At 45.4% G+C, this 27,547-nt stretch overlaps 2 protein-coding genes across 5 annotated transcripts in view; both read left to right on the top strand.

Moving 5' to 3' along the window:
• The window catches only part of Piwil2 (piwi like RNA-mediated gene silencing 2), a 65,505-nt gene extending 61,823 nt beyond the window's left edge, over positions 1-3,682 (top strand). The window contains exon 24 of the mRNA XM_021642433.2: positions 1,463-3,682. Within this exon, the coding sequence (XP_021498108.2) occupies positions 1,463-1,619 (157 nt within the window). The 3' untranslated portion in view covers positions 1,620-3,682. The remainder of the gene's footprint in view (positions 1-1,462) is intronic.
• An 8,005-nt stretch (positions 3,683-11,687) lies between these two features.
• The window catches only part of Slc39a14 (solute carrier family 39 member 14), a 44,929-nt gene continuing 29,069 nt past the window's right edge, over positions 11,688-27,547 (top strand). For 2 of the 4 annotated variants that reach the window (XM_060391403.1, XM_021642395.2), the window contains exon 1: positions 11,710-11,830. The gene's annotated coding sequence lies outside the window, so the exon portion shown is untranslated. Of the gene's footprint in view, positions 11,831-16,855; positions 16,879-27,547 lie in introns of those variants that run through there. The other 2 variants (XM_060391404.1, XM_060391409.1) reach the window with 2 other exon arrangements.

Raw genomic sequence — 27,547 nt, 5'->3', positions numbered from 1 at the left:
AATGGTCATGTTACATGGCTTAGGCTGGTCCCAAACTTTTATTTCGTTTTTGTTTGTTTGTTTGTTTGTTCTTTTGCTTTTTGAGACAGAGTTTTTCTGTATAGCCCTGAGTGTCCTGGAACTCACAGAGATCCTGCCTGCCTCTGCCTCTGCAGTGCTGGGATTAAAAGTGTACATCACCATACCTGGCTCTAGAACTCTAGAACTGAAGTCATGCTCCTAACCTAGCCTTCTAAATAGCAGGGATTACAGGGGCACTCTACCATGCCTGGTGGCGTTTATATTTTAAGACTATTCCAGCTGCATATGGCAAAACATGTTTATAATTTATAGCTCAGAGGACTGAAGCCAGAGAAACAGCTAGAATCACCAGTCTGAAGGACAGAGTTAATTCCAGGCCAGTCGTAGCTACGTAATAAGACCTTGTCTCAAAAACCCAGCTAGTAGGGCTAGAAAGATGGCTCAGCAGTTAAGAGCACTGACTGCTCTTCCAGAGGATCCGGGTTCAATTCCTAGCATCTGCATAGCAGCTCACAGCTGTCTGTAACTCAAGTTCCAGGGGATCCAACACATATGCAGGTAAAACACCAATGCATGTAAAAAAATAAGAACAAACAAACAAAAAAGAAAAAGAAAAAGTCCTAGCTAGCTAGGTAGCCAGATGGAAAGATCAATATATAACCACTGCAAATAACTATGACATACCGCCACATTTATTTATGATGTTCAGACCCCATAGACTGGTAAATGCCCTTTTATAACCTTTCCCTTTGTGATGTTTTTCTGCTTTTATTGCATATTACATGTAAGGTGTTTTGCCTGTATGTAGATAGATAGATAGATAGATACATACATACATATGTACACACACAAACACATACCATGTGTGTGCTTGGTGAGGCCAGAAAAAGGAGTCAGATGCCCTGGACTAGAGTTACAGATGTTTGTGAGGTACCATATGGTTGCTGGGAACCAAACCTGGTTTTTAACTGCTGAGCCATTTCTCCAGCCCCTTCTTTTTTTAAATATAATACTTAATTTTAATTTTACTTAAATTTAATACTTAAAATTAGAAGATACCCGTCCTTTGGCTTAAGTGGAGATGCAAACAATTCCAGATGAAAAATAATGGTTCCTCTCTCAGACCTAGTGACTCACACCTATAGATTGAGCACTTGAGATGCCAAGGCAGGGAGATCATTGGCAGCTCAAAGCCAACCTGGGCTAGTGGAGTTCCAAGCCAGCGTAGGCTAGATAGTTGAGAACCTCTACCCCAAACCAAACCAAACTAACAAACAGAAAACTAACAATTCCTGAAAAACAGCATTAGGACTAAGTTTCCCAGAACCCCTCTACCCCATTTATTGGTAGGTGTGCTGTGTGTTGTATCCCCACGAGTGAAACCCTGCCCGACCCAGCTGGAGGTGGAAGTGATAAAGACACATTTTCTTCCTAACTTTAGGCTGACTTTCAAACTGTGCCACATGTACTGGAATTGGCCTGGTACCATCCGAGTTCCAGCTCCTTGCAAGTATGCCCACAAGCTAGCTTTCCTGTCTGGACAGATTTTGCATCATGAACCAGCCATCCAGCTGTGTGAGAACCTGTTCTTCCTATAACTAGGAGTGTGGACATTGGCTGCGAGGAGCAACTGGACTCCGGCTCACTCATTCTCACAGAATCAACAGAAATGGCAGTGGGGTTTATGTTGGCATTTTCTCTTTCTCCATCTTTGTAGAATAGATTTCTGTTGTTCTTTTAACCCAGATATTATAGTAGAGTGTGGTGCTGCATGCCTGTTATTCCAATACTTGGGAAACTGAAGCAGAAGGACCTTTAGTTCAAGGCCAGCCTGGGCTACATGGTGAGTTCCAGGCTAGCCAAGTTTACAGAGTGAGACCCTGTCTCAAAAAACAAAAACAAGCCCCTGTCCCCACAAAGCCCACAACAAAACCAAAGCCTGGTGTAAAGGAAGCAAGTTAAGTACCAGCTCCCAGCTGCCTTTATGGAGCAAAGCCATGTCGACAGTACGGCTTCTGTGCGGAACATAGGGTCAGGAACTTCCAGAGGCTGGGGGACAGGTCAGTGTTGAAGCATGTTCTTAGCATGTCAAATCCCCGAGTCCAGTTCTCAGCAACCCCTCTAGCAAATAAGTAAAGAAAGAAAACATAGCCCCCAAGGCAGCGTGAGCATCAGTTACCTGCAGGTAACTGTACGTTGTACCTACAGGACCTTCCCGTTTTTGTGCCAGAAGTGACACGAATGAAGTCATTGCAGACATCTTAAAGGAGAGAGTTACTTATTTGGGCAGCCAGGGAGGCCTATGGAAAGGCCTGTGCAGCACAGGGTGTCAGGGAAAGCAGCTGTGCATGTGTCAAAGACATGCAGTAAAGGCAGCATAAGGAACAGTCGGGCCCCTGAGCCCACTTCTCCCAGGGATGTGAGTTCGCCTATTCCCTGGCTTCCTGAGAGTCCAGCTGAAGCTGCTCTTCTGGACCTTTCAGTTATTTACAGCCCTTGAAATTGCTTTCCTGTAGCCCTGACAGACGCATGTGTGTGTGCACACACGCCTTTGCTCTTTGTGACTGATCCTGAGTAAATTTGCCTAGAACATGTGGGAAGAATTCAGGAAAGTTGGGAACATTATGGATGGAGTGTAGGGTTTTTTCTGCAGAAGTCTGTAACTGGGATTATACAAAAGAGATTATTCGAAATCCAGTCTCAGGCTTTCCAAAGTTGGCTTGGGCAAATGGGATGCTCTCTCACCCAAGTCTAGACAGGTAGGAAGTTGTTCTCAGGCCTGTGGGCTTCAGTGTTTTGGAGAGGCATCAGTTTTCTGTGTGTGTGTGGTTTTTTTTTTCCTTCTGTTTCACAATCTTCCAAGTTTTTTCAGGCCTAAATGGATCATCCCTTGCTTTACTGGGTTCTAAAAGCTAATTTTACTTAACCTTTTCAAATTTATGTATATTTGTATTTTGTGTGATGGATGGACGGTAGGGGATTGAGCAGAAATACTCATTTTAAATGACAGTGTGTGTTAAGAGCTTCAGCATGAAACCACTGAAGAGCAACTGGGGCTGCGGTAGTCAGATCAGCACGCTCGCAGAGCCGGCCCTGTCCTGGGCTTGAAAAAGATAAAGCCCTTAGTTTGTGGCAGCACCCAGAGGCTGAGGAGGGATGAGTATTGGGGTCCTCAAATGTACCCCTGGTGTTTGGAATCTATGACCAAGGTTGGGCTGAGATCTGAAATGTAAAAGCCATAGAATTAAACAGAACAGACTGAAAATGGGCCTTTAGCTGAACAAGTTCCACGTTGTGGATTTCTTTGGAAGTATTTTGAGTTTGCTTTAGAAGTTGCTTTTCCTAGCACTTCTTTTCTCCTTAGGTAGAACATGCTTAACTTTAATTCCAGAATGTCTGTGCTCTCTATACCTGATGTTCTTGACTTGTTTCTCAGTTTCAGTGCCAAGCAGTTGGGCCATACGGTATAAAATAAATACATTCTATGTCTGTAGCTGTGTCTGAAAGATTATGGTTTGTTTAATAAGTGCCTCTAATGTGCTTTTCCTTCAAAGAGAAGCAAAAGTTAGAGTTATTCCTCTGGGAGACATAGACAGTAAAGAACCTAAGTTTGTGTATGAGCCTGGTTTGCAGGTCTGTCTGTCTGTCTTTCTTTCTGAATTTCTTTCTTTCTTTCTTTCTTTCTTTCTTTCTTTCTTTCTTTCTTTCTTTCTTTCTTTCTTTCTTTCTTCCTTCCTTCCTTCCTTCTTTCCTTCCTTCCTTCCTTCCTTCCTTCCTTTCTTCCTTCCTTCCTTTTTTCTTTCTCTCTCTTTCTCTCATTCCCTTTCTTTCTTGTTGTTGTTGTTGTTTTTTAAATAGGGTTTCTTTGTGTAGCCCTGGATATCCTGGAACTTACTCTTTAGACCAGGCTGGTCTCGAACTCACATACCTACCTGCTTCTGCCTCCTGAGTGCTGGGATTAAAGAAGTATGCCATCACCTTAGCTTGTCAGTCTTTTTCTTTCTTTATTTTTTAATAATTTATTTATTTTTATTTCATGTGCATTGGTATTTTGCCTGAATGTATGTTTGAATGAAGGTGTCAGATCCTCAGAAACTGGAGTTACAGGCAGCTATGAGCTGTCATTATGGTACTGGGAATTGAACCAGGGTCCTCTGGAAGAGCAGCTGTTGACTGCTGAGCCATCTTTCCAGCCCCTTGTCAGTCTTTCTTAATAGTTGCTGTTAGCTCAGGAGAGACCCAGTAAGCTTACTCTAAGGGTGGCCTCTCTACCACCAAAAAGATTTTTTTAATTTATTACATTTATTTATTATATACATGTAGGGAGGCAGGGAGGTCAGAGGACAGCTTGCTGACGTTGGTTTTCTACTTCCACCACCTAAGTGCCAGAGATAGTTTGTCAGGTTTGGTGCTAAGTACCTTTACCTGCGAAGCAGTCTTGGTCTCAAATGCTTGCCATTTAGGGTGGCTCAGGCTTGAAGTCCCCACATTTGGGAGGCAGAGGCAAGGAGGATCAGGAGCTTTGGGTTACATTTGGCTATATATTGAGTTGGAGGCCAGGCTTGGGATGTGAGACCCTGTCTCAAATATAAATAAAAATTAAAATTGGATCAGTAAGATAGTGTACTGGATAAAGGAGCTATTCCCTAGCCTTATGACATGAGTTCAATTCCCAGGACCATGAATTAAAGAATATGGTTGGAGAGATGGCTCAGTGGTTAAGAGTACCAGTGCTGTCCCAGAAGTCCTGGGTTCAATTCTCAGCACCTACATGGTGCCTCACAAACATCTGTAACTCCAGTTTTAGAGGATCTGATGCCTTCTTCTGGCCTTCAGGGGTACCAAGCCAAGCACATTGTGCACAGGCACATATACAGGCAAAACATCCATACATTCTATATATTACATATGTGAAGTTTATAAATATGTATTATATATCACATATAAAATATGAGAAACAACACATATACTCTGACAAGCGGTAGAAACATGGCTCAATGGTAAAGCCCTGACGCAGCTATGTAGGCCTGTGGTCAATTGCACAGTTTCCTTATACCCCCAAATCTTCTAGAACTCACATATCTGTAATCCCAGTTCTCATAGGTAGAGGCAGGAGGATCAGAGTCAAAGGTCATCCTCAGCTACACAGTGAGTGTGAAGCCAGCCTGAGCTATAAGAGACATTGCCTCAAAATAACAAAATTATATATATATATATATACATATATAAATATATTTATTAAGAAGCTAATTTGAAAAGGTGATGTCATGTATGTGGTTCCCACATATCATATTCTGCTAGAAGCAGAATTGAAATCAGGAGAAAATAACTTATTTCTGAGTACGGTGTAGCCTTCTAAATATGACTTTATTTTAAAATCGCAGAGGCTGGGTGTGTGGTGTATGCCTCTAGGAGGAAAAGGCAGGTGGAACTTTGGGAATGTAAGTCCAACCTTGTCTACATATCACCAGCCAGAGCGACACAGACCCTTTTGGGAGCCTGGAGAGAAGAAGAAAGGAACGAAGGAAGGAGAAAGAAGAATAAGATGCTGAGGGGCTAGAGAGATGTCTCAGCAGTTGAGAATGCTTGCTGCATAATTATCAGAGTTTGGATCCCAGAATCCATATAATACGCTGAGCTATACACTGATAGCTCCAGCTTGGAGCGGGCAGTGACAGGAAGATCTGTGGGGCTTGCTGGATTCTGGCCTAGCCAAGAAAATACAGTGGGCCCCTAGTTGAGGGAAAGACTGCCTGAAAGAAACAGAGTGTGATAGAGGGCGCCTGGGACCCTCTTCTCGTCTCATGTACACAGGTGTGTGCATCTGTACATACGTATGCATACATACCAATATTTTAAGAAGATCTGAGCACACAGGAGGCAGAAGCAAATGGATTTCTGTGAATTTACTCCTACCCTAATCCAGATAATGCCAGGTAAGTAGGACTAAGTAGTTGAAACCCATCTCAAAGACAACAAAGCTCTGATTTAAAACCAATTGAGGGATTTGAGGGATGGCTCAGTGTTAAGAGCACTTGTTGCTGGGTTCAATTCCCAGCACCCACATCATGCCTTACAACTGTAACTCAAGTCTTAAAGGACCCAACAAATCTCTGGCCTCCTTAGGCACCAGGCATGCACCTGGAGCAGAAATACATGCAGGTCAAACATGAAATTTTAAAAGCCCTTTGGAAAATGAGAGCAAACTGTTGGATTCGGGTGTACATTTGGGGCTATGGTGAGAGTAGTCCTCTAGAGTGATGTGGTTGTTCTCTATCAAATTGTATACATGTCACCAGTGAGAGTGAACCCTTATAAAAACCATGGGTGCTGGGAGTAGTGGTGTGAGTATAAGTTCACCTATATAACAAACGCAGCTTGGCCTGGGATATTGGTAGTAGGGGGCAACTGTGTACAGGGGAGCCAGGGATCATGTGGGAGTTTATCCTTCTCAGGTTTGCTGTGAACTGAGCTGAAAAGGTCCCTAAAAAATTATTGACTTGGATTGGGCATGCACACCACCATGGAGGTTTGGAAGTTAGAGGACAACCAGGTGGTTTGTTCTACCATGTATGGCCCAAGGATGGAATTTAGGTCACGAGGCTTAATGGCAGCAGTCACCTTTACCTCTTGAGCCATCTCTATGGAACCTGTCCATACACCTTCTTAAAAATGAGTATTAATCTCAGCACTTGGGAGGCAGGGGCAGTCAGATCTCTGAGTTAGAAGCCAGCCTGGTCTATAGAGCAAGTTCCAGGACAGCCAGGACTACACAGAGAGACCCTGACTCAAAAAAAAAAAAAGAGTATTAGGCAAAATGGTAGAGTCAGACAAGTGTGGGCCAAAGTAGCCTTGTGGGTATGTGTTGCGGATGGTTGTTCTGTTGTATTTGGGACAAGGTCTTGCTGTGTAGCTCTCAGGGCTGGCTTCAAGTGTGCTTCTGTCCTTGCTCAGCTTCTCCAGTGGTGAGATTAAAGTGTATTACCATGCCAGCTGTGGTTTTATAATATGTGCATGTTTTCTTTTTTTCTTTGATTAATTAGAAGGTTTCTCTGTTTAGCCCTCGCAATCCTGGAAGATTCACCTTCTCCTAGCTCTGCCTCCTGAGTGCTGTGATCAAAGGGTGTGCACAGCTACCACCACCTGATTCTCTCTCATTTTAAGTTTTGAGATGGAGGTCTCACTACAGTGATCAAGCTGGTCTTGAACTCTTAGACTTAAGCAATCCTTCCTTAGCTTCCCAGGTAGCTGAACTACATTTAGATGTTTGCCATACACCAAGCTTATCTTTTCAAAGAAAGATCACAGCAGAAATTAATAGAGGACAGAAAAATAACAAAAGCCCACAAAACCTTAAGTTGTCTCTTTCAAAAGAAAAATAAAATGGGTAGACTTTTAGCTCGACTGGTGAAGAATAAAAGGAACAGCTGGTGAGAAGGCTCAGTACATGAAGGCCCTTGCCATCAAGCCTGATAGTCCAAGTTAATTCCTGGGACTTACATGGTAGAAGGAGAAAACATTTCCCCTAAGTTGTCCTCCAACCTTTACACGCTCACTGTAGCACCCCTCCATTCACAAAATAAATTTAAAAAAAAGGGGGGGGTTTAGAGAGATGGCTCAGAGATTAAGAGCTCTTGCTGCCTTTGCAGAGGACTAAATCTAAAAACACAAAACAGAAGAATCAAGTTACCAAAAGCAGGGAGAAAAAAAAGGTTATGGAATACTGGTAATATTTGGTTGCACAGTTAGAATTCATATTGATAATTATTCCAGAGCCAGGGGTTCTCCCAGGTGTCTTTTTCTGAATAGGTCAGAAGCTCATAGGTGATTCATAGTGGAGGCCACTGGCCATCATCTGAGCTCGGCCTAACAGCATAAGCTATTAACACATGGATCCTTGGGCCAGATATTAGGATTTGGGATACCTCTGATCCTCTTAAATTTAAGTCCTACCAGAACATAGGGAAAAAATATGAAAAATTCACACACACACACACACACACACACACACACACACACACATATACACACTAAAGGAAAAAAAAAAGAACCCAGAAACTGATAACTAATCTAATGGTCTGGAGAAAAGCTATGAACTCTTGGCCAAACCCACTAAGGTCCAAAACTAACAGAAAGGATGAGGAGTCTTGGCTGCCTGTCACCCCCAGCCTGTCCTGTGAGCACAGTTGACTCAGAAGCTGTGGCTTTCTGAGTCTTCAGCCCCACCCTTCCACACTACAGGATGGCTGTCTGATTTCTTTGGCTTCCCCTGCAGGGCTGGTCCCCTCACTTCTCCTACGGGAAATCTGTCTACGTATGTTGGCAGGCGTCATGACCGTGTCAGTTTCTTGCATTTCAGTTCTCTTAAATATTGCCCAACACCGACTTTTGAGAGAACTGCTGGCCAATCCAACAAATATTTATAGAGAATCTGTTATGTGCAAACTGCTACATTAGGGGTCCAGATACAGATTGGAACCTCTTATAATCAAGGCAGATTAAGGTCTAAGGTTAAGGATAGCAATAAGATACTTTGGATCTCAGCAAGAAGGCTCAGAGAGTAAAGGCACTGCTGCCAAGCCTGACAGCCAGAGTTCAATCCCTGAGACCACGTATTGGAAGGAGAGAACCAACTCCCTGCAAGTCGTCCTCTGACTTCCACACGTTAGAGTGCCTGACTGTGTACAAATACACACAATAAACAGATACATGTAATTTTAAAAAGCTAGTATTAGAAATGAAATCCTTTTTAGGGAAAAATCCTAGTTCCATAAGCCATATTAATTCTGAAGATTATAAGCCAATAATGGTCACAAAATCAAGTTTAGTGGGTTTGTCACTCACTAGTCTTGAAGTCACAGAGATCTGAATGTTCTTGCCTGCTAAGTACTGGGATGAAAGGCATAGGACAACATGCCTGACCCTTTGTGTTTTGGTCCTGGAAGCTGAACCCCAAAGCCTCAAGCATACTAGGCAAATGTTCTACAAAAGGAACTATACTTTTAGTCCATATTTTATGAAAAAGTTGCCTGCTATATTATTTATACCGAAGTTATGGCACTATGTTATTTTATTTTTTCCATATAGAATAACTTGCCTGGAAGCGCACCAGGTATGTGCAATCAATGCCCACAGAGACCGGAAGAGGGGGTCATATCGCCCCGGAACGGGAGTTATAGAGGGTTGTGAGACAGCAAGTAATAATTGCTTTCTTTTAAAAATACGGGTTTCCAAAAAGTCTGAAAGAGCAGATCAGATGTACTCCAGAACAACCAAGAAGCTTACTGAGAGCAAGACAAGTAGCAAGGGGATGAGAGGGAGACCCAGGCTCCAAACTGTCAGTGTGTGTGGCGAACACCACTGTCATGGACAAGCTAGGTCCTTCATCTAATATGATGATGGGAGCAGATGGAGAGACTTAGGACCTTTTGATTCTGAACCATGTTAATGATTAATTATATTCCTCTTGTGTATAGCTTATCAGTTTGAGATAGCTTATCAACTCCAGTTGCCCCTGTGGACTTTGACAGTTTCACAAACAGGCGACAATGCCACACAGATAGGTCCTGTGGTGGAGTCTCCCGTCACTCCTCTCTTTCCCACTAGTATTTTTGTTTGCTTGTTTGTTTGTTTGTTTGTTTCGAGACAGGGTCTCTTGTAACCAAGGTTAACCTCACACTCACTATGGAGCTGAACTAGCTTCGAACCCTTGATCCTCTTACTTCACCGCCCAAGTGCTGGCATCACAGACATGGGCCATCATACCCTGCTCCCCACTCTGAGCAGTCTTTGATGACTGCTTCCAGTTATAGTACCAACACCCTGCCTGGAATCCTGTGGGATGTAGATTTATGAGCTTCATCCTCTTCAGAGCCCTGTGTGTTTGAAGTACCAGACACCTTATCTCTAGGTGGGCTTCTCATTCTTTTTATATACTCTTTCGAGGAAAAGTCTGATGGGGGATTGACCTTTCGTCACAGCCCATTGTACTTTGGAGTCCGAAGTAGATGACATAATGTCTGAAAAACATTGTAAGTTTAACCAAGGCAAATAGTCAGTGTTATTACAGAGTTGAAGGGGCTCTGGAGGAAATTCTGCAAGAGTTATCATTACCCCGAAATCACTCAGAAAGTAAATGAGAGGACTATCACAGACAGCTCTTCCCCTCACCCATTGGAACACTGTAATTACAGAGTGAAGATAATTGAATTTTAGAAAAACACAAAGTGACCAGAAGAATCTCACTGGTTTCAGTGCTTTAGTATCTTTTAAACTTAGAACCCTGTATATGCTAGGCAAAACATGAATTAATTTAGATAGGGTCTCAGCTAGCTCAGGCATGGATGGTCTCAAACTCATTATGGGCCCGAGAGTGATTTAAACTTGTGATCCTTCTGTCACCACTTCTCAAGTGCTGAATTACAGTTGTGCATTGCCAGACCTGGTTTTACTGGGCTTGAACCTGTGGCTTCAAGCAGGCCTAGGCATGCATTGGATCAACATGTTCCCAGTCCTCCTTTTACCTCTTGAGAGTCTCACTAAATTGCCCCAGCTGGCCTTGAACTTGATATCCTCCTGCCTTCAGAATAGTTAAGATTATAGGTCTGCACCACCCTGACTGCCTGTTACCCCCTTCCCCCAACACACACACACACACACACACACACACACACACACACACACACATTTTGTGTGCCTCCTCCCTTCTCTACCCAGCCCTGAAGAGCAAGCTGCTACTGGGCACTGAGTCTTTCCTGCCACCTGTTCTAGGGACATTAAGTTCCTTTCCTATCACTTCCTTCTCGAGGGAACTTTTCCCCAACACTTGAGGTACCCACAGCCAGCTGGGCACCTTCCCTGTGCCACAACAGAAGCCGGCAACTAACTGGCTCCAGTGACATTTGAAATCCTTCCACTGGTCTCCCAGCCCCAGGTGACAGCTGGCTAGGCTATAGAGGAAACAATTCTAATAATATCCAGCTGAATAGAACAATAAGAGTTTAGTGGGTGGTTTATTTTTCTCAAGAAATTTGCATATCCGAGGCTCGATTTCCAGCACAATAGGCCCTTCCTACAGCGGAAGAGACTCCCTCCTCAGACAGTCTTCAAACAAAACCTAAGGTTTTACCTTAGGAATGTCGTGCGAACCTATGAAAAGTGGACATAATCTTTTGTTTGAATCATCACAAGACATTTGGTTTTTTTGGTTGGCTGGGGCATGCAAAAGAAGCGCAGTCTATGGGACGCCCCATCCTGCTTAGAGAACATTTTAGAATTGGGGAAAACAGAGAAGCCTCTTAGGTTCATCAGTAGTGTTAAAAAGACATATACCTACCAAGACAGGGGCATTCTCCGTCAAGAATAACAGGATGGAGGCCAGGCTGTGAGTTTCCCACAAAGGGCACAGAAGGACAGATGGGAGATTTCCAGAACTAGCTGAGCCTGCCGGGCCTCGGTGAGTCAAGGATGGAATTCAAGAGGAAGAGTGGATGAGACTGAGGGAGCTAGGATGAGAGTCAGGGATGGACAACGCTGGAGGACCAGGTTGGCCACGTTAAGTGGACGCGGCTTGCTGGCGGCCCCACGTGGCAGGCCCGGGGGAGTGGGGCGGGGCTGCAGGCGGGGGCGGGCCCTGCGGTGACGCGCGGGGTATATGGCCGGGCATGCGCACGCGGTGGGGGCCGGACGCAGAGAGGGGGCGCGTAGCTGTCGGCGGGGACGCATCTACTCAGTAGCTGTGTCGCCGGCTGCCCTGGGGCCTGGATAGTGAAGCTGCGTGAGCCCGACTGCCGGCTGTAGAGGACGTCAGGTGAGGACAGAGCGGGCGCACACAGGATGGGAAAGCGTGCGCCTCCGGGCTAGGGGACGCCGGGTGGGGGTTGGGGACACCGGCACGCGGAGGACCGAGGACCCGGAGTCCTTCGGGAGGCCGAGCACTCCTTGGACCCGGTCCTGGTGGCACCTGATCGCCGTGCCACGGTGGCGAGGAGAAGGAGGTCACAGCGCTGTCCCTTCAGCTGGAGGGCCCGGGATGTGTGAGCTAGAAAAGGGCGCCGGGGAGGTCGGTAGCTGCGGGGAAAGGCTGAGATGAGCTTTCTAGAGCCCGGAGCCACAGAGCGCGGAGGAAGCGGAGTTAGATGGGCAGATGAGATATTCTGCAGTGGCGGCCGTCAGAACGGGGCTCTCGGGTCTGGATCTGGAGTTCTAGGAACCTGTGTGTCCTCCCTGCGCCCTCGCCCCCTTCCCGCCAGGCCACCCTCCAGCTGAAGAGTGATGCCCGATTCTTCTGGTTGGGTTAGGCTGGAGTGGAGAACCGCAAAGGAGGCACTACGTTGAGTTCCCACTTGGATAACGGCAGTGATGACTCTTTTTCAGTTGGTACTGACCAAATTAGGTGGTCTGGTTTCCACCTGCTCCCTCTCGAATCTGGACCATCCAGATTCACCTTGTAATCCTGAGGTAGAATCTAACCAGGAAGCTTGCCTCTCTGGGTTGTGGGTTCGGCTTTAAGAATCGTGTGCCTCCCGGGCCTAGATTCCAAACCGATCAGCCGGTCCAATTAGTTACGTGGCCTGTGTGTTCAAGAGGACTCTGAGTTTGGTTTGGTGAGGGAGGGCAGAGTACTTTCCTGTGGCAGGAGCAACTTTGGCGGAACACCTCTTGCTGAAGTAACCTGGATTTGGAGTTGTAGCATTAGCCCTTTTTACCCAGCTAGCCCCTTGTCATTGAGATAGACAGTACTTTGGGGGGAGGGGGGGAGTGTTGATTTTACGGGATGATGGAAACTGGCCTCAGAGTGACCACCGTGGTCTCTGTTTAGCTCCTGCTCCCAATCTGGTCAGCGACCTTGGGGATGGTTCAGGTTAGTATTGAGGCCAGCCTGAATTGTTTATCCGAAATATGTACAGTTCTGTCATCCTTACCAATTAAAACAAACCTTAAACACTGAAGGGTTTCAACATGCCTCCTTGGTCAAGCAGCCAGGGGAATGTCCAGAATCACAACTTTCAACAACTAGAGTTAACAGCCGTGTTGTCCCTTTTCTACTGGTGACTCAGTTGAGCTCTTTGCCAGTGGTACAAAGTCAGGGGGTGGAGAGTAGGCCCTTTTTGTGTGACCAGAGGCACTGAATTGACTCAGGATATGGGTTCTTCTGGAAGGACCATGGCAGAGAACTTCTTGCGGCTATACCTGACTTTGCTGTTCACCAGGACAGTGCAGAGGCTAACAAGGAATAAAGAACGCAGAAACTGCCTAAGCAACCAACCAACTTCAGGAATAAGGGAGGCCATGTAATTGGTCTTTCATTTAGGCAGGAGGAGAATTACAGGTTTCTGGAGAGCCAGAGCTGTGTTCAAACCCACCGTTGATGCAGAAGGCCCAGGTCCCACGTACTCTGTTTGCTTTGCACCCTTCAATGGCCGCTGTGGTTGGTGCAGGCACAAGGCTGCTCTGCTTTTCAGGCAAGACACTGGGTCGGGAGGAATTAAGTAGCAACACAAGAGGTCTCCTCAGTGGTTGGAGTGGGTTCAAGAAGGGAGCTCTGTCAGAGTTGAGACACAGGGGCAGAGTACTCAGGGCTTTGGAGCTAGATTCTCTTTGGAGCTAGATTCTCTGTCCAAATTTCAGCCCCATTAAGCTCTAACAGTGAGTCTTTTCTCACAGACTGGTGTGGAACCTTGTGGTCACGTCTGGAATGTGGCTGACGCCCCAGTAGTACCACCATTTTTGTGGGTCAGACTGAGTGGTTTAGAGTCTCAGCAGCTCAAAGTAGGTTGGTTTGTAAGGATGGTCAGAAGCCAGACATAAGGTGGTTTGTGTCCTTCTTAGCTGGGTATAAAGTGTCCCTTGTCCTCCTGGGGAGACTGCTTTTCTGTGGCCCGCCAGGGAATGGCTCACAGATCCATGGGGAAGATGGGTGTTTTCTGCCTTGAGTCGAGAAGTTCTTTTCTTCAGAGATTGCTCCTCCTCAGGGCTTAATGATATCCAGTAAGGACCCCATCTCCCCTCCACCCTCACCCTTGTTTGTATAGGAAACTTGTCAATCACAGGATGGGTCCTGGTTTCAAAGACTTCCTACCTCCTTCCTCTTTCCTTCCTTGCACCCCAAAGCTAATTTCTAGTGGGGTGGAATAGATTGCATGTGCTCCCTCTTCTCTCCCCCACCCCCACAACCACACCAGATGCATTCTCTCTGTTCCATTTAATGCCTGGAGAAAGTAACACCTGCCATTTTGCGGAAACACAGGTGGCCTTGTTATCTGGATGGAGTGTCTTTTAAAACAAAAGATACTGGATCCAGAGAGGTTAATTGGTGCACCCCAAGTCCTATCACTTGCTAGTGGCAGGGACTTGTTGGGGAACACCAAAGACGTGTTCTGCCTCCATCCCCCATGTGAATTTACTGATAGTGTTGTGTTTTCCTTGGCTGAAAAGGACTGAGAAGGGGGTCTGTCAGTAATTGCTTAGCATATTGGGTGGACCAAGGGAGGAGGTTCCAGCTTTTGCCGCAGGGTCTGGAGAAGACACCTGCAGTCTTTGGAGGAAACTGAGGGTTCAAAGTGAGAACAGAAAGAGGAAAGGGTCATGCTTTCTCCCCCCAACCCCACCTCCCTCTGCGCTACACACACATACACACAAACACACACACACACACACACACACACACACACACACACACACCCCTTAGAGCCTACAGTGGCCCTTCTATGACTTTCAGGCTGGCAGCTGTTAGAATGCCAAGAGATAAGAAGTCCAGAGTCTGTGAACTCAGGACTGTTGCCAGCCAGGGCCTCATGCTTGCCCATCAGAAGGACTCTAAACCCCAACTGCCATGGAGTCTCCAGAGAGGGCCGTTGGTTGGGCTCAGACCAGCTGGGGAAGCAGAGCCCCCTACTGGGCCTTCTAATTTATATCAGGACAGAAGGCCTGTCTGCTGTGGAATTCACCTGTTAGGGAAGCCCCTATGGTTAGCCATGACATCCAGTTCCTCTGGCCCTCTAACTTTCTGTCAGAACAGGCCCAGGGAGCCCAGAGTTTGGAATGGAGTGATGCTCCTAAATTTATCATGGTTGACAGCTAGAGCGTCTCTCAGGGACCCAATATTATTATAAAGACATCCGTTAAAAGTTGTGAATTGGGGCTGGAGAGATGGCTCAGCGGTTAAGAGCACTGACTGCTCTTCCAGAGGTCCTGGGTTCAATTTCCAGCAATCACATGGTGGCTCATTACCATCTGTAATGGAATCTGAGTTCCTCTTCTGGTGTGTGTGTGAAAACAGAGCATTTATATACATAAAGTAAATAAATCTTAAAAAAAAAAAAAACCACTTGAATTTGGAAAAAAAAAGGTGTGAATTGAGGAGTGAGGGTATTTTATTATTTTATAAAGAAGACACGGGAGGTGGGAGTGTTGCTCAGTGGTAAGGCAATTGCCTAGTGTGTACAAGGTCCTGGGTTTCATCCCTTGATACTGCAAGGGTTTTTTTGTTGTTTTGTTTTTAAATTGCACGATTCATGATTCATTTACTTTGTGTGCATGTGAATGTCTGTGGGCCATGTGCCTTGTGCACAGGTGGAGACCAGAGGATGAGCTATTGAGTCATCCCGCCAGTCCAGTAGAAATTTCAGGGCTTTATTTTCTCCTAAAAAACTTGAATGTGTAACTTTCAAAAGGGGGGTGGTGGTTGGGGTGCTATGGGATGGCTCAGTGGATGAGTGTGCTCACTGTCAGGCTCAACATCCGTGCTGGATCCCCAGGACCGACGTGGTGGAAGGAGAGGACCAACTCCCGAAAGTTGTCCTCTGACTTGTGCTTTTGTACAGACAGGACACAAATAAATGTTTTTTTATATACAAACCTGCATGTGTTTGCACTCATTTAGTTTTCCCCTTCTCCCATTGTGCTAGGCTAACACTTTGCCTTGAACAACATCATGAGTCTTTTGGGGTTAGTTCTCTGATTAGACTTGGAAATTGTCTGTGAAAATCACACCTACATATCACACATGATCTCTTGTTTTCCCTGGTTTGTGGTGCTGGGGACAGAACCCAGGACTGGGCAATGTTCTGCCAGTGGGCTGTATTTCCAGCCCTTTTTGTTATCTTTGTGAAATTATTTTTATTAGGCTCCATGTATAATCACGTAGTTCAGAGATCAGAACAGTCAATAAATAAATAAATAAACCCTGTTCCCCCACCTCAGTTAACCCTGGGTAGTCATCACTTTTCCATTACACATGGGGCTGCAATGAATAACTTTGGACACAAGTGGCACTCCCTAAGCATGTAGAGTAAGTTACGTGAAGAGGAATTCCTACTCAAAATGGTAGGATGCAACCATTTGGTTAGCATTCATTAAAAAGTGACATTTACAAACTGTATTTAGAATCCTTAATTTAAATTTGAAATTCTTTATTTTTACTTTTGTAACTTGTGGAGGTTATTCATTTTCATGCATTAAATTTTTCATTTTCTGTGTATGAATGTTTTTCCTGCATGTATGCCTGTGCACCACTTTTGTGCAGTGCTCACAGCGGCCAGAAGAGGGCGTAGGGTTCCCCTGCAACTGGAGTTATGGATGGTTGTGTGCCCCCCCATGTAGGCTTATTGCATATCGTTTTTCCATTATGCTTCATTTTATTTACTTATTTTGAAGATCTTTTTATGAAATATGTGTGTGTGCTTGTACAGGAGCAGGTGGAGGCCGGAGGAGGGCATCTGATTCCCTGAAGCTGGAGGTATAGGCCTTTTCTTTTCCTTCTGAGACAGGGCCTCATCTCATGCCTGGGACTCACCTGTAGCCTGCACTGGCTTTGAACTTAACTTACCGTGGTCCTCCTAAGTGCTGGGATTACAGGTGAGCCACCACACCCAGCAGTTAGTATAAACTTATAATATTGACCTTAGATGTACTAAAGAGTTGTAGAAATAGATTTCCTTATCCCAGGGTCCATTTACCAAGACCAGGAAATCAAATATTGGCATAGTATTTTAAGCTGTAATTTTTTTAATGTCACAGTGCCCACACGAATACTCTTTTTCTGTGTTCAGGCTCCGATGCTGCCCACCCCACACTGAGTTTCTCCATAGGGTCTCCTCCCGTCTCTGACATAGGTTCCCTGGTCTTTTTTTCTAGGGTGTCGTCCTGCATTTTGAGCAAGAATGTGGTCCAAGAATGCTGATGTTACCCTTTAGAGGATCATAATAAGCATTCGTTGTGCATGCGTGCGTGCGTGTGTGTGTGTGTGTGTGTGTGTGTGTGTGTGTGTGTGAGAGAGAGAGAGAGAGAGAGAGAGAGAGAGAGAGAGCTGTGCACCACAGCTTGTGTGGAGGTCAGAAGACAACTTCAAGGTTGTTCTCTCTTTCTGTCCATGCAGGCAGGGTCTTTTCTTGCTGAATTCTGCCCTGCAATCTTCTGCCAGACTCCCCTGTCTGGGCCTTCCATCTCACCGCAGGAATGCTAGGCATACAGGTGAATGCCATCAGACACCCACCGTGGTATCCGAATCTCTTCATGGGGCTTCTGGAATTGAACTTAGGATGTTAGGCTTGCGGGCTAGTGTTTTTATTTTTTTAAAGATTTGTTTTATTTACTAAATATACAATATCCTTCCTGCATATGTGCCTGCAGGCCAGAAGAGGGCACCAGATCTTATCATAGATGGTTGTGAACCACCATGTGGTTGCTGGGAATTGAACTCAGGACCTTTGGAAGAACAGCCCGTGCTCTTAACCTCTGAGCCATCTCTCCAGCCCCAGGCTTGTATTTGTACTTGCTGAGTTATCTTGTTTGTCCTCCAGTGAGTTACTATGAGTCTGGCCCCAGTGTAGGAAACATCAGGTACCTGGGTTCTCTTTTACCACCCAGGGAGGACAGAGGAGAGGTGGCATGGAGCCAGCTCAGATCTTCGTAGGAAAAGTGGTTTCTCCTCTGTGGTCATCCCAGGCTGATGCCCGGGACACATACTGGTACCATTTCCACACAGAGCCAGCTCTTGTTGCAGAGTTCAGACTGGCAGGAAGCTGCCCCTACCTATGGTATTTACTGATTTCCTTGGTTAATCTGGTGTGTGCTGCAACTCCTCACTAGTGAAGTTACTGCCTTTCCCTTTGTCACTGCAGGCAGTGCTTGGGGGATGACCAATCCTGCTTCTCTCGTACTGTCAGCCTCTAATTGTTATAGCCGTCCGTGGATCTTGTTTGCAGAGCGGTTACCGGGTTCTGTTTTCCTCTTTCCTGCTGCATTTGTTAGTCAGGATTGTGCTGAAAGGAGAAACTGATCCTACCCTTGTGTTAGCTTTTATTCTATGGTTCAGGATCTCATGGTCATTACTTATGACTCACCCTTGCCGTTACCTTCTGCCTTTTGTGGTATGGTCAGTTGAACCAAGGGCCTCACATGTGTGAGGCAAGTGCTGTCCAGAATGAGCTGCATCTATTCCTGCCCCATCAATGAATGACCATTTCAAGGGCTTCCTTGTCATCTTTTGTGCTCTGTGCATAAGCCCTCCCCCAGCAATCACTTTTTAAATGTCACAAGATAATCCTCGTTCATATTATCACTTCCCTCATCAGCCCTGGAATCAACCACTTCTCCAGTGAGCCTGGTAGAGAGATTAAGGTCTGTTTTTGAGGTGCGCTGTTACCCTTTCAGTAGACAAAGCTGGGGATGTGTGGTGATGTATGTACCTCTGTGTATGTTGTGTGTACCTAGAAAACCCGTGAGCAAGGTCTCATTGTGGCCAAGGCTGGCCTTAACTTGCCGTGTAATTGAGGATGACCTTGAATTTCTGATTGTGCTGGGATTACAGGTGTGTAATCAGCCCTGGGCTCTTTTTTTTTTGGGGGGGGTGGGAGGAGACAACAGGGTTTCTCTGTGTAGCCTTGGCTGTCCTGGAACTTATGCTATAGACCAGGATGGCTTTGAATTCACAAAGATCTGCCTGCCTCTGCCTCCCCAGTGCTGGGATTAAAAGTGAGCATCACCATGCCCAGCCTATCAGCCCTGAGCTTTATGCATGCGGGGCAAGCGCTCTACAAAATGAGCTACGTCCTGTCCCAGCTTCTCTATTTATATTTTAATCCATGTCTCTACTAATATTGTCTATATTAATACTGAACGGACTGGAATCGTCACAGGACACTCCAAAGCCAAGTTCTTAGCACAAAGGAGATTTATTTGTCCCAGAGGGACAAAGGGACAATAAGAGGTAAAGACAGAGGACGAGGGAGAAGGGTAAAGGAACAAGGGAGAGGAAGGGATATTTGTCCGAGAGGGACAAAGGACTGCCTTTGGATAGGAGACAGACATAGCCCATAGGCAAATGGTCAATGGCAGTTTATAAAGGGAAAGGGGAAACCCTGTGGTGGGATGAGTTGGTTAATTCTTTTTTTTTTTTTTTTTTTTTACTTTTTTTTTTTTGGTTAATTCTAATTAGGCATGTTAATTAGGGTAACAAAAAGGGGGCTTTTGATTACTGAACTTCAATACTTTGATAGCTGGACCTTGTAGTCAGCCTCAGGAGAGGAAGTGGCCAAATAAGGGAATAGACTTTGGTGAGTAGGCTTAGGAATGTAATCTGTTTAGCAAGGGGGAGAAGGGTAAAGGGCAAAACCTGTTGGTGCCATGTTTGCCATGCTCAGGCCTGCTAGAGCCCTTCAAATACCTCTTAGCTGACACCATCAATTCATTTCATTTTTAAGTCCTTCCTCTGTTACTTAGAACTTCCTTCTTCAACAGCAGAAAACTCTCACTTGGCTTTATGTTATTGCTGCTTACGCTCTTGTTGTCCTGACATTGGTCTAATCACATACTTAACTCATACGAATGAGTATAGTGGAGATTTGACTTCACTGAGTTTCTTCTTCTTCTTCTTCTTCTTCTTCTTCTTCTTCTTCTTCTTCTTCTTCTTCTTCTTCTTCTTCTTCTTCTTCTTCTTCTTCTTCTTCTTCTTCTTCTTTTTGAGACAGGGTTTCTCTGTGTAGCCTTGGCTGTCCTGAAACTCAATCTCCAGACCTGGCGGGCCTCAAACTCACAGTAATCTACCTGCCTCTGCCTCCTGAGTCCTGGGATTAAAGGCATGAGCCAGCAATGCCTGACCTTCACTGAACTTCTTGATGATAGAGTACAGAGGTAGAGGCGAGGGTCCCTGGCTAACATGGATGTTTGTGCCTATGATGGCATTGGGATACAGTGAATGCCGTTGACATCATGCCTCTCAATCTACCCTCACACCTCTGTACTCTGCTTCCTGTCACTTGAATCTGCCTTCATCTATCTATCTATCTATCTATCTATCTATCTATCTATCTATCTATCTATCTATTTTAAAGTTCAAGTACTTTAAAATTTTATTAGAGTTTGAGAGAAAAATAGGGCAGATGAGCTGAAAAGCTGACCCTTACTGGAAGGAAGTGGATGAAGAAGAGGAAGAAACTCACATCTTTGACATTTCAGCCATGGAGATTTGTAAGTGGCTGTGGAAAGAGTATAGGGAGTATCTTCAGAAAACAATAACAACAACAAAAAACAGCCTGAGTATCCAGGCAAAGTCTGCTGAGGGCTTTGGCTGATATCCAAAGATAATATATATATATAAATATATATCTTATCTATATTCATACTTTTGAGTTAGAACTCAGAAAAAAGAAGGCTTAGCAGTAAAGAGAGTAAGCAACTGCTACATCTGTCTTTAACTTTTTTCTTTATGCATTGATTGACTGATTGTATGTGCTTACACACACTTGCACAGATGTCTGAGCACAACTGGCTAGAACCAGTTCTCCCCTTCCCTTGCAGGCAACCCAGGTCATCAGGCTCGGAACAAGTGCTCCTGCCTGCTGATCCATGTCATGCCCAGTCCTCATCTGTCTGAGATGGGGGGGGTCTCTGTTTAACCCAGGCTGGTCTCAATCTCAGTGATCTTCCTGCCTCAGTGTCCCCATCTCTGACTTTGTAGGCATATGACAGTTGCCTGGTCTTGCATCTGTCCCAAGCAATGGTCCTGTTAACTTTGTAGCTTCAGTGTCATTTTAACTCATAGAACATACTGCATCCTGATGTTAAGAAGCCAGAATGGCCACCTGGGTGAAACCACTCAACAACAGCCGTAGTCAGGACTACTATCTTGAATGTACTTAGTATTGTCAGTCGGACGGGCTAATGGAAGTTCACCCAGAGCAGTGAGGAGCTCAGAGACCTGCTCAGCTCAGATCTGCCACTTGTGATCAGAACTTGCCACTCATAGTTCTAGGAAATGGAAGTTTGTGATGTTGTCTATGAGAACAGTCGGGTGTTTTAGTGCAACGCAGGTAAGTACTTAAAATAACCCCTGTTTTGTGACTGGGGAGGTGGGAAGTGTTCATGGTGGGTTGGGGTGGGGCTTTTGGTACTTCCTAGCTTGTAGTTTACATTACGCCAGCCTCTGTTTCGGGCCTCATACCACCTTCCTTAATTCCATGTATGTTTGTCCCCATCTTTCTTTTCTTTGACAAAGACAAGAGTCATTGGATTTAGGGCTCATCCAGATACCAGGATGCTTTCCTGTTGAGATCCTTGCCTGACTTCATGAACTGAGGCCCCATCTCCTACTCAGATTGCATCCTGAGGTACCGTTCGGCTTAGGATGCAGGGAGAAGACAAGACAGCCTTTGGAAAATCTGGCTCTTGGAACTATGAAAAAGAGCGGGGAGGAGGATACTCCTGTTCAGCTCTGAGTCAGAAAGCCAGCCTGGTCGCTCTCTGGCTCAAAGCCCAACCCTAGGTAGTTCCCTGCCTCCTTGGTGTTGCAGATCCCAGGTTCTCTCAGACTGATCTGACATTCCGGATCAGAGGCTCTGTAGCACTGTAGTGCAGAGGACCCCTGAGTCCTGTAAGAAGTTCAGGGCCGGGGCTGAGGGCTCACCTGAGTGCTCTAGCTGTGAGCAGTCTTCATTGCTTTACTTGCTTTCCTTCTTTTTTTTTCTTTCTTTATGTATGTATGCATTTATATTTTAATTATTTCATTATTTCTTCTTTATTTCTCTTGTCATTCTGTCTCTAGACAACTAACACGGTATGGTTTCTGTGTAGCTGGTACTTTATGTATTATATTCTGTATCTCACTGTTTCTAGCTACTCTGACGGAGGGACTGTTTCAACCTTTGCTGTTCTCTGTAAGTCCCATTGGCTTGTATCTTGACTTAGATCCTTGAAGCTGATACTGTAGGGTCCAGGCTGAGATCTGTGTGACTTAGAGCACTCTTAATTCTTATTTCTACTTAGCATTATTTTATGTGTGTGCATGATTGTGGGTACATTTGCCATGTCACCTATGGGGGGGGTTGGAGAACATTTTTGTCCCCCCATTTACCCATTTATGTGGGCTCCAGGAATTCAACTCAGGTCGCCAGGCTTATGTCAGAAGCGCTTTAGCCTACAGAGCCATCTTGCTGGCCCAGAGCCCCCTGTAACTCCTCCCCGTTGTGTACATGTCGTTACACGGATTGCCTTCATTTCAACGATCCTTTCTGTTGTATACTTAGATTGCTTGGTTTTGATAAGTTGTGATTTGCTATCTGTTTATTTGGCGTGGTACCAGGGATCGAATCTAGGGTCTTAATCAGCAAGCAAGATCCTATCTCAGAATAAACTTGAGGACAGCGTGTAAATCCCAGAGGCAGGTAGATCTTGAAGGGTTTGAGGCCAGCCTCTTTTACATAGTGAGTTCAGGGAAGGGGGTCAGGCCTAACATTGGCTCATTGTGAAAATGTGCTTCAGAGATTATTAATCTTAATGACTTGAATTTGGTCCCCAGGTCCTTGAATCTCAGGGTTCCTGAACTCCACATTTAGCTTTAGAAAGGAATGTATAGCAATGTGCTTTAGCATAAAGAAATAATAGGTAATAATATTGCTTTAACAATATTGGGGCAATCAGCTAATTATTTAGAAAAACAAAATTAGATTCTTTTAGGCCAAACGAAATTCTAGGTGGATTAGAGATTAAAGGGTATGGCTAGGTGTGTGTGTTTGTTTGTGGTTTGATTTTTTTTTTTTTTTTTTTTGAGGTAGGGTTTCTCCGTGTAGCCCTGGCTGCCCTAGAACTAGTTCTGTAGACCATGCTGGCTTCAAATTCACAGAGATACACCTGCTGCTGCCTCCCAAGCACTGGGACTAAAGGCGTGTGCCACCAAAGCCTGGCCTTGAGATTAAAAATTTTAAATTCAAGAAATTCAAATGTACATATCTCTAATTTGTGTAGTACAAAGTTCTTTGCTGTTGTTTATTCTGTTCCTTTCCTTTCGTCACTCCTTCCGTAGCCGTGGTTGGCCTAGAACTTACTGTGTAGTCTAGGCTAGCCTTGACTTGTGGAGATTCTCACGCTTTCTGCTTCGAGTGCTGAGGTTACAGGTGTGTGTCCACATGCCTGGCCTGAGGAGAGTTTTTCGAATCATTCTAGGAAAAGAAGAAACTTGAGGGGAAATTGTGTTTAACCTCTGTTTGAAAATCGTGTCACCAGGAGCTGGAAAGATGGCTCAGTGATCCAAGCAGCGGCTGCTCTTGCAGAAGACCCGTGTTTGATTCCCAGCCCCCACATGCCAGCTCAGAACTGCTTGCAGCCCCACTTCCAGGGACTACAGTACCCTCCATGGGCCGCTGCAAGCACATAGAACACGTAAACTCATACAAGTACACACAAATACACATGAGAATAAGTATATAAGAAAAAAAGAATATTATGGTACCAATACCAGTTGAGCAAAATTAAAAAGGAAATAATTAGGGAGAGGAAAAAAAGGTGGGACCGGGAGGAGAGGTGGGAGGGGACTACGATTGGATGTATTGTGAACAAATTAATAAATGAAAATGTAATAACATTAAAAAAAGGAAATAACTAGGAAAACATTTGAACATGTGAGCAAAGGTTAATAAACAATGAAACCTTTTTTGTTATTTGTTTTTTTTGTTTTGTTTTGTTTTGTTTTTGAGGCAGGGTTTCTCTGTATAGCCTTGGCTGTCCTGGACCAGGCTGGCCCCTGAACTCCCAGTGATCTGTCTACCTTTGCCTCCCTGAGTACTGGGATCACAGGCCACATGCCTGTCATCCTAGGAGATGGAAGCAGGAGGCTACAACCTGGGTCCCATGAGATGTTTGCATAAGTGATATGTAACCCCTTGCCCATTATTTACTTCTGCGCCTGATGGCACAGGCACATAATTCCATCATATCTGAGCCAGGCTGGGCAATGTAACGAGACACTGTCTTTTTGTTTGTTTCAAGATGGATTTTGTTTTTTTTTGTTTTGTTTTGTTTTTCTGATTTTTTTTGTTTGTTTTTGTTTTTAATAAAAAAGAGGGGCTGGAGAGATGGCTCAGCAGTTAAGAACATTGGTCACTCCTCCAGAGAGCCCAGTTTCAACGTCTGGAACTCATAGCAGCTCACAACTATCTGTGACTCCAGTTCCTGAGGATCTGGTGCCCTCCCACAGGCACACATGCACGTAAAACCAATGCACATAAAAAATAAATTAGTTAGAAAGAAAAAAATGTTTTAGCTGTGGTGGCACACGTCTTTAGTCCCAGCACTTGGGAAGCAGAGGCAGGTAGATCTCTGAGTTTAAGACCAGCCTGGTGTATAGAGTGAGTTCCAGGACAGCCAGGGCCACACAGTGAAACCCTGTCTCAAAAAAAATAAAAAATAAAAACAAACAAAAATAGATAGATAGATAAATAAATTGAAGAAATGAGGTCTGGGACCATGATTTAGTCCTTAGTGCTTGCCTGGCATGCACAACCATAGGTTCAATCCTTGTTACCCAACTAAAGAAATATAATTAGAAACAAAATAATTATTGATTAAGTGAGGCCCCTGCTAACTTGTTTCTCACCTTTTTATTTCGGTAAGAAAATCTCTTACGGCTTGTCCACCCACCTTGCTAGGGTTAGGACATGGGGGCTGCCAGCTCTTCCTCCAGAGATGGACACCTGTTAGGGACAGCGGCTGACCTAGCCAGCTGTGGGGCTTTTTGTTTTGTGTTTACTGGAAGCCCAAACGGTTCTGCCAGTCAGGGAGAGTCCTGTACTGTGGGTGCTTTTTCTGTCCTTTCCTGGAAGTCAGAGGGTTCCCTTGCCAGCCCATAGAGACTCTTGTTTTCTTAAAGCACAAAGTACAAAGCTTGGGGACTAGGCTAGTTGCAGTCTTGGTAGCCTGTGGGGAGGCTGGCTCTGTTCCCTGAAAGATTGGTCCCCTGCTCTGCCGTTCCTGGCTTGTGGGACATCTCTAGCCTTTGGGTATTCCAGTGCCCATTTCCCCAGCGTTGGGACACTTTGCATGTGACAGGCTGGGCAAGTTCTCTGGATACGAGGTCCCTGGGAGGTTTCCAGGGCAGCAAGCCATGACTCTTCCCACACCGTTTCCCAGAAAGGTGCAAAAAGTACAGTTACCCCACTCCCCCAGACCCGGGCAGCTAACCAAAATGCCCCATGGGACAGCCTGTTCAGCCCTCGGAACAAAGTTTCCGTGTTTCTCTTTCTGCACCTCCCTCTTCAGCCACTCTCTGACATCCAGCGGACCCATGACAGAGACCTTGACCACTGGTGAGCTGCTCTCTGTATTCGAGGCCGTGACCTTGATTATTATCCACTCCCTCTTCCGGGCAGCCACTCTAGCCCCCTCCCCCAGCAATGCTGTGCAGTTGGCACCTTGATGGGGGGTTGTGTGTGTAATGGGACAAAACTCAGAGTTTCCATGAGCAACTGAGAAATTCTAGAAACAGCCTGTACTTGTGGGGCTCCCTTTTACCGCAGGGGGAAAAGTGAAATGTTCTTTTTGGTGAGATTATCAGATAGCTGCCACTCTGGCCACTTTGTTCTTAGAGACGTGGGGAAGGGAGGTCCCTACCTCTCATCTTCACCTTCTGTTTTTTCTTTTGTCTTTTTGAGGCAGGGTCTCACTATGTAGACCTAGCTGGCCTTGAACTCACAGAGTTCCACCCTCAAAGGCATATGCCGTTACAACCAGCTAATACAGAAACTTCTAAAGCCCAGTAAAAGGGTTGAGTTTCATTCTAGTTTGGGGGAGAAAAACATTCACTGGGTAAAAGCTAAGAACACCATCAGCCTGGTGAAGTGTACCACTTTGATTAAATGTAGAATTAATGTAATTTTTTTTTTAATTAACAAAAAAAGGCGAGAGGACTCTTGACCAAAGGGAGTAGGTATGAAGTGGAAGTCCAGGTGAGAGATTTTTCAGTCACCAACATGTCGACATTTCTTACTAGATTCCTCCTGCTCCTTTGGCGTTACTAGGAGAACTTAGCTGGGCTCTTGGCCCCCCCGAAGTTTCCAGTTTCAGATTCAGACGGGCTCTTTAGGTCTTCCTAGAAGGGATCTCCCACAGATAGAACCACATGTTAAAAGCTCCCTGTGTGCACTCTGCCACATCCAGTTCCATCCTGAGGCTCTTCCTGAAGGTTTTCCGCCTGCCTTGTGGCTCAGGGGCCTTTGGGTTGTCCGAAGGCTTTTTGATGAGTGGTGCTTCTGTTAACTAATTTATTGTGTGTTGTATAGATGTCTCCTGGCCCGTGTGTTTGTGTGCGCCTGTGTATGGAGGCCAGAGGACAACGGGGGTGTTATCCAGTGTTGCTTCCCCTTTTGGTTTTTTGAAATGATCTTATTTATTTTTAATTATGTGTATATGTATGTATGCACGTGGGAGTGTAGGTGGCCGCGGAGGTCAGAAAAGGGTGCTAGACATCCGGGAGTTGGAGCAATGAGCAGTTTTCAACGGATCACTGTGGGTCCTGGGAACAGGATTCTGTACCTCTGCAGAGCAGTATAGACTCTTAACCATAACCATTGAGTAGTTTCTCTAGACTTCCACCTTTTCTTCTTTTGGAGGAGGTCTCTCTAGCAGTCTAGGCTGGCTGGCCGGTAAGCCTCGGGGACCTACCTGTCTCTCCACCCCCTTGGCAGGCACACCTTCCCCACACACACACAGCTTTTTTTTTTTTTTTTTTTTAATACTCTTGTCCTGGTTATTGAATTCGGGTTTTTATGCTTTCAAGGTAAGCATTTACCATCTAGGCTGTCCTCCCGGCACTGTAACTATCTTAATGTCTGTTTCTTTTGTCTCTTTGTCTGAAAATTGCCCAAAGTGGAGCTAGGGTTAGTGTTAGCTACAAAGAATAAGCCTTTAAGCCTGCCTAGAATGCTGATCCTTTTTTAATAGGCAAGCAGTTTGTGGGAGGCTGGGGAGGGAGTGGAAATACATGCAGAAATAGCTGCCCTGTTAGGGAACTCATTCTCCAGCATACTGCCTGGAGGTGGCAGTGTCAGCAGGCTGGCTCATGTGGCTGCGATCTATAGAGCATGCGCTCATCTGTGGTGTTATGTGAGATGAAGCAGAACCCCACTTGCCCTTGCTCTGGAATCTATCTGTGTTTGCATTTGACAGCTTCACTGCAGAGTTCTGGCCAGGACGGAGATGGGTAAATCAGGAGGTCACTGGGGTGGGTCTTCATGGTCTCCTCTGCCCCTTTCAACAC

This window comes from Meriones unguiculatus, chromosome 9, assembly GCF_030254825.1.
Source record: "Meriones unguiculatus strain TT.TT164.6M chromosome 9, Bangor_MerUng_6.1, whole genome shotgun sequence".
Taxonomy (NCBI): Eukaryota; Metazoa; Chordata; class Mammalia; order Rodentia; family Muridae; genus Meriones; species Meriones unguiculatus.
Note: the sequence above shows the minus strand (reverse complement) of the source record. Positions and strands in the feature narration are given on the sequence as shown.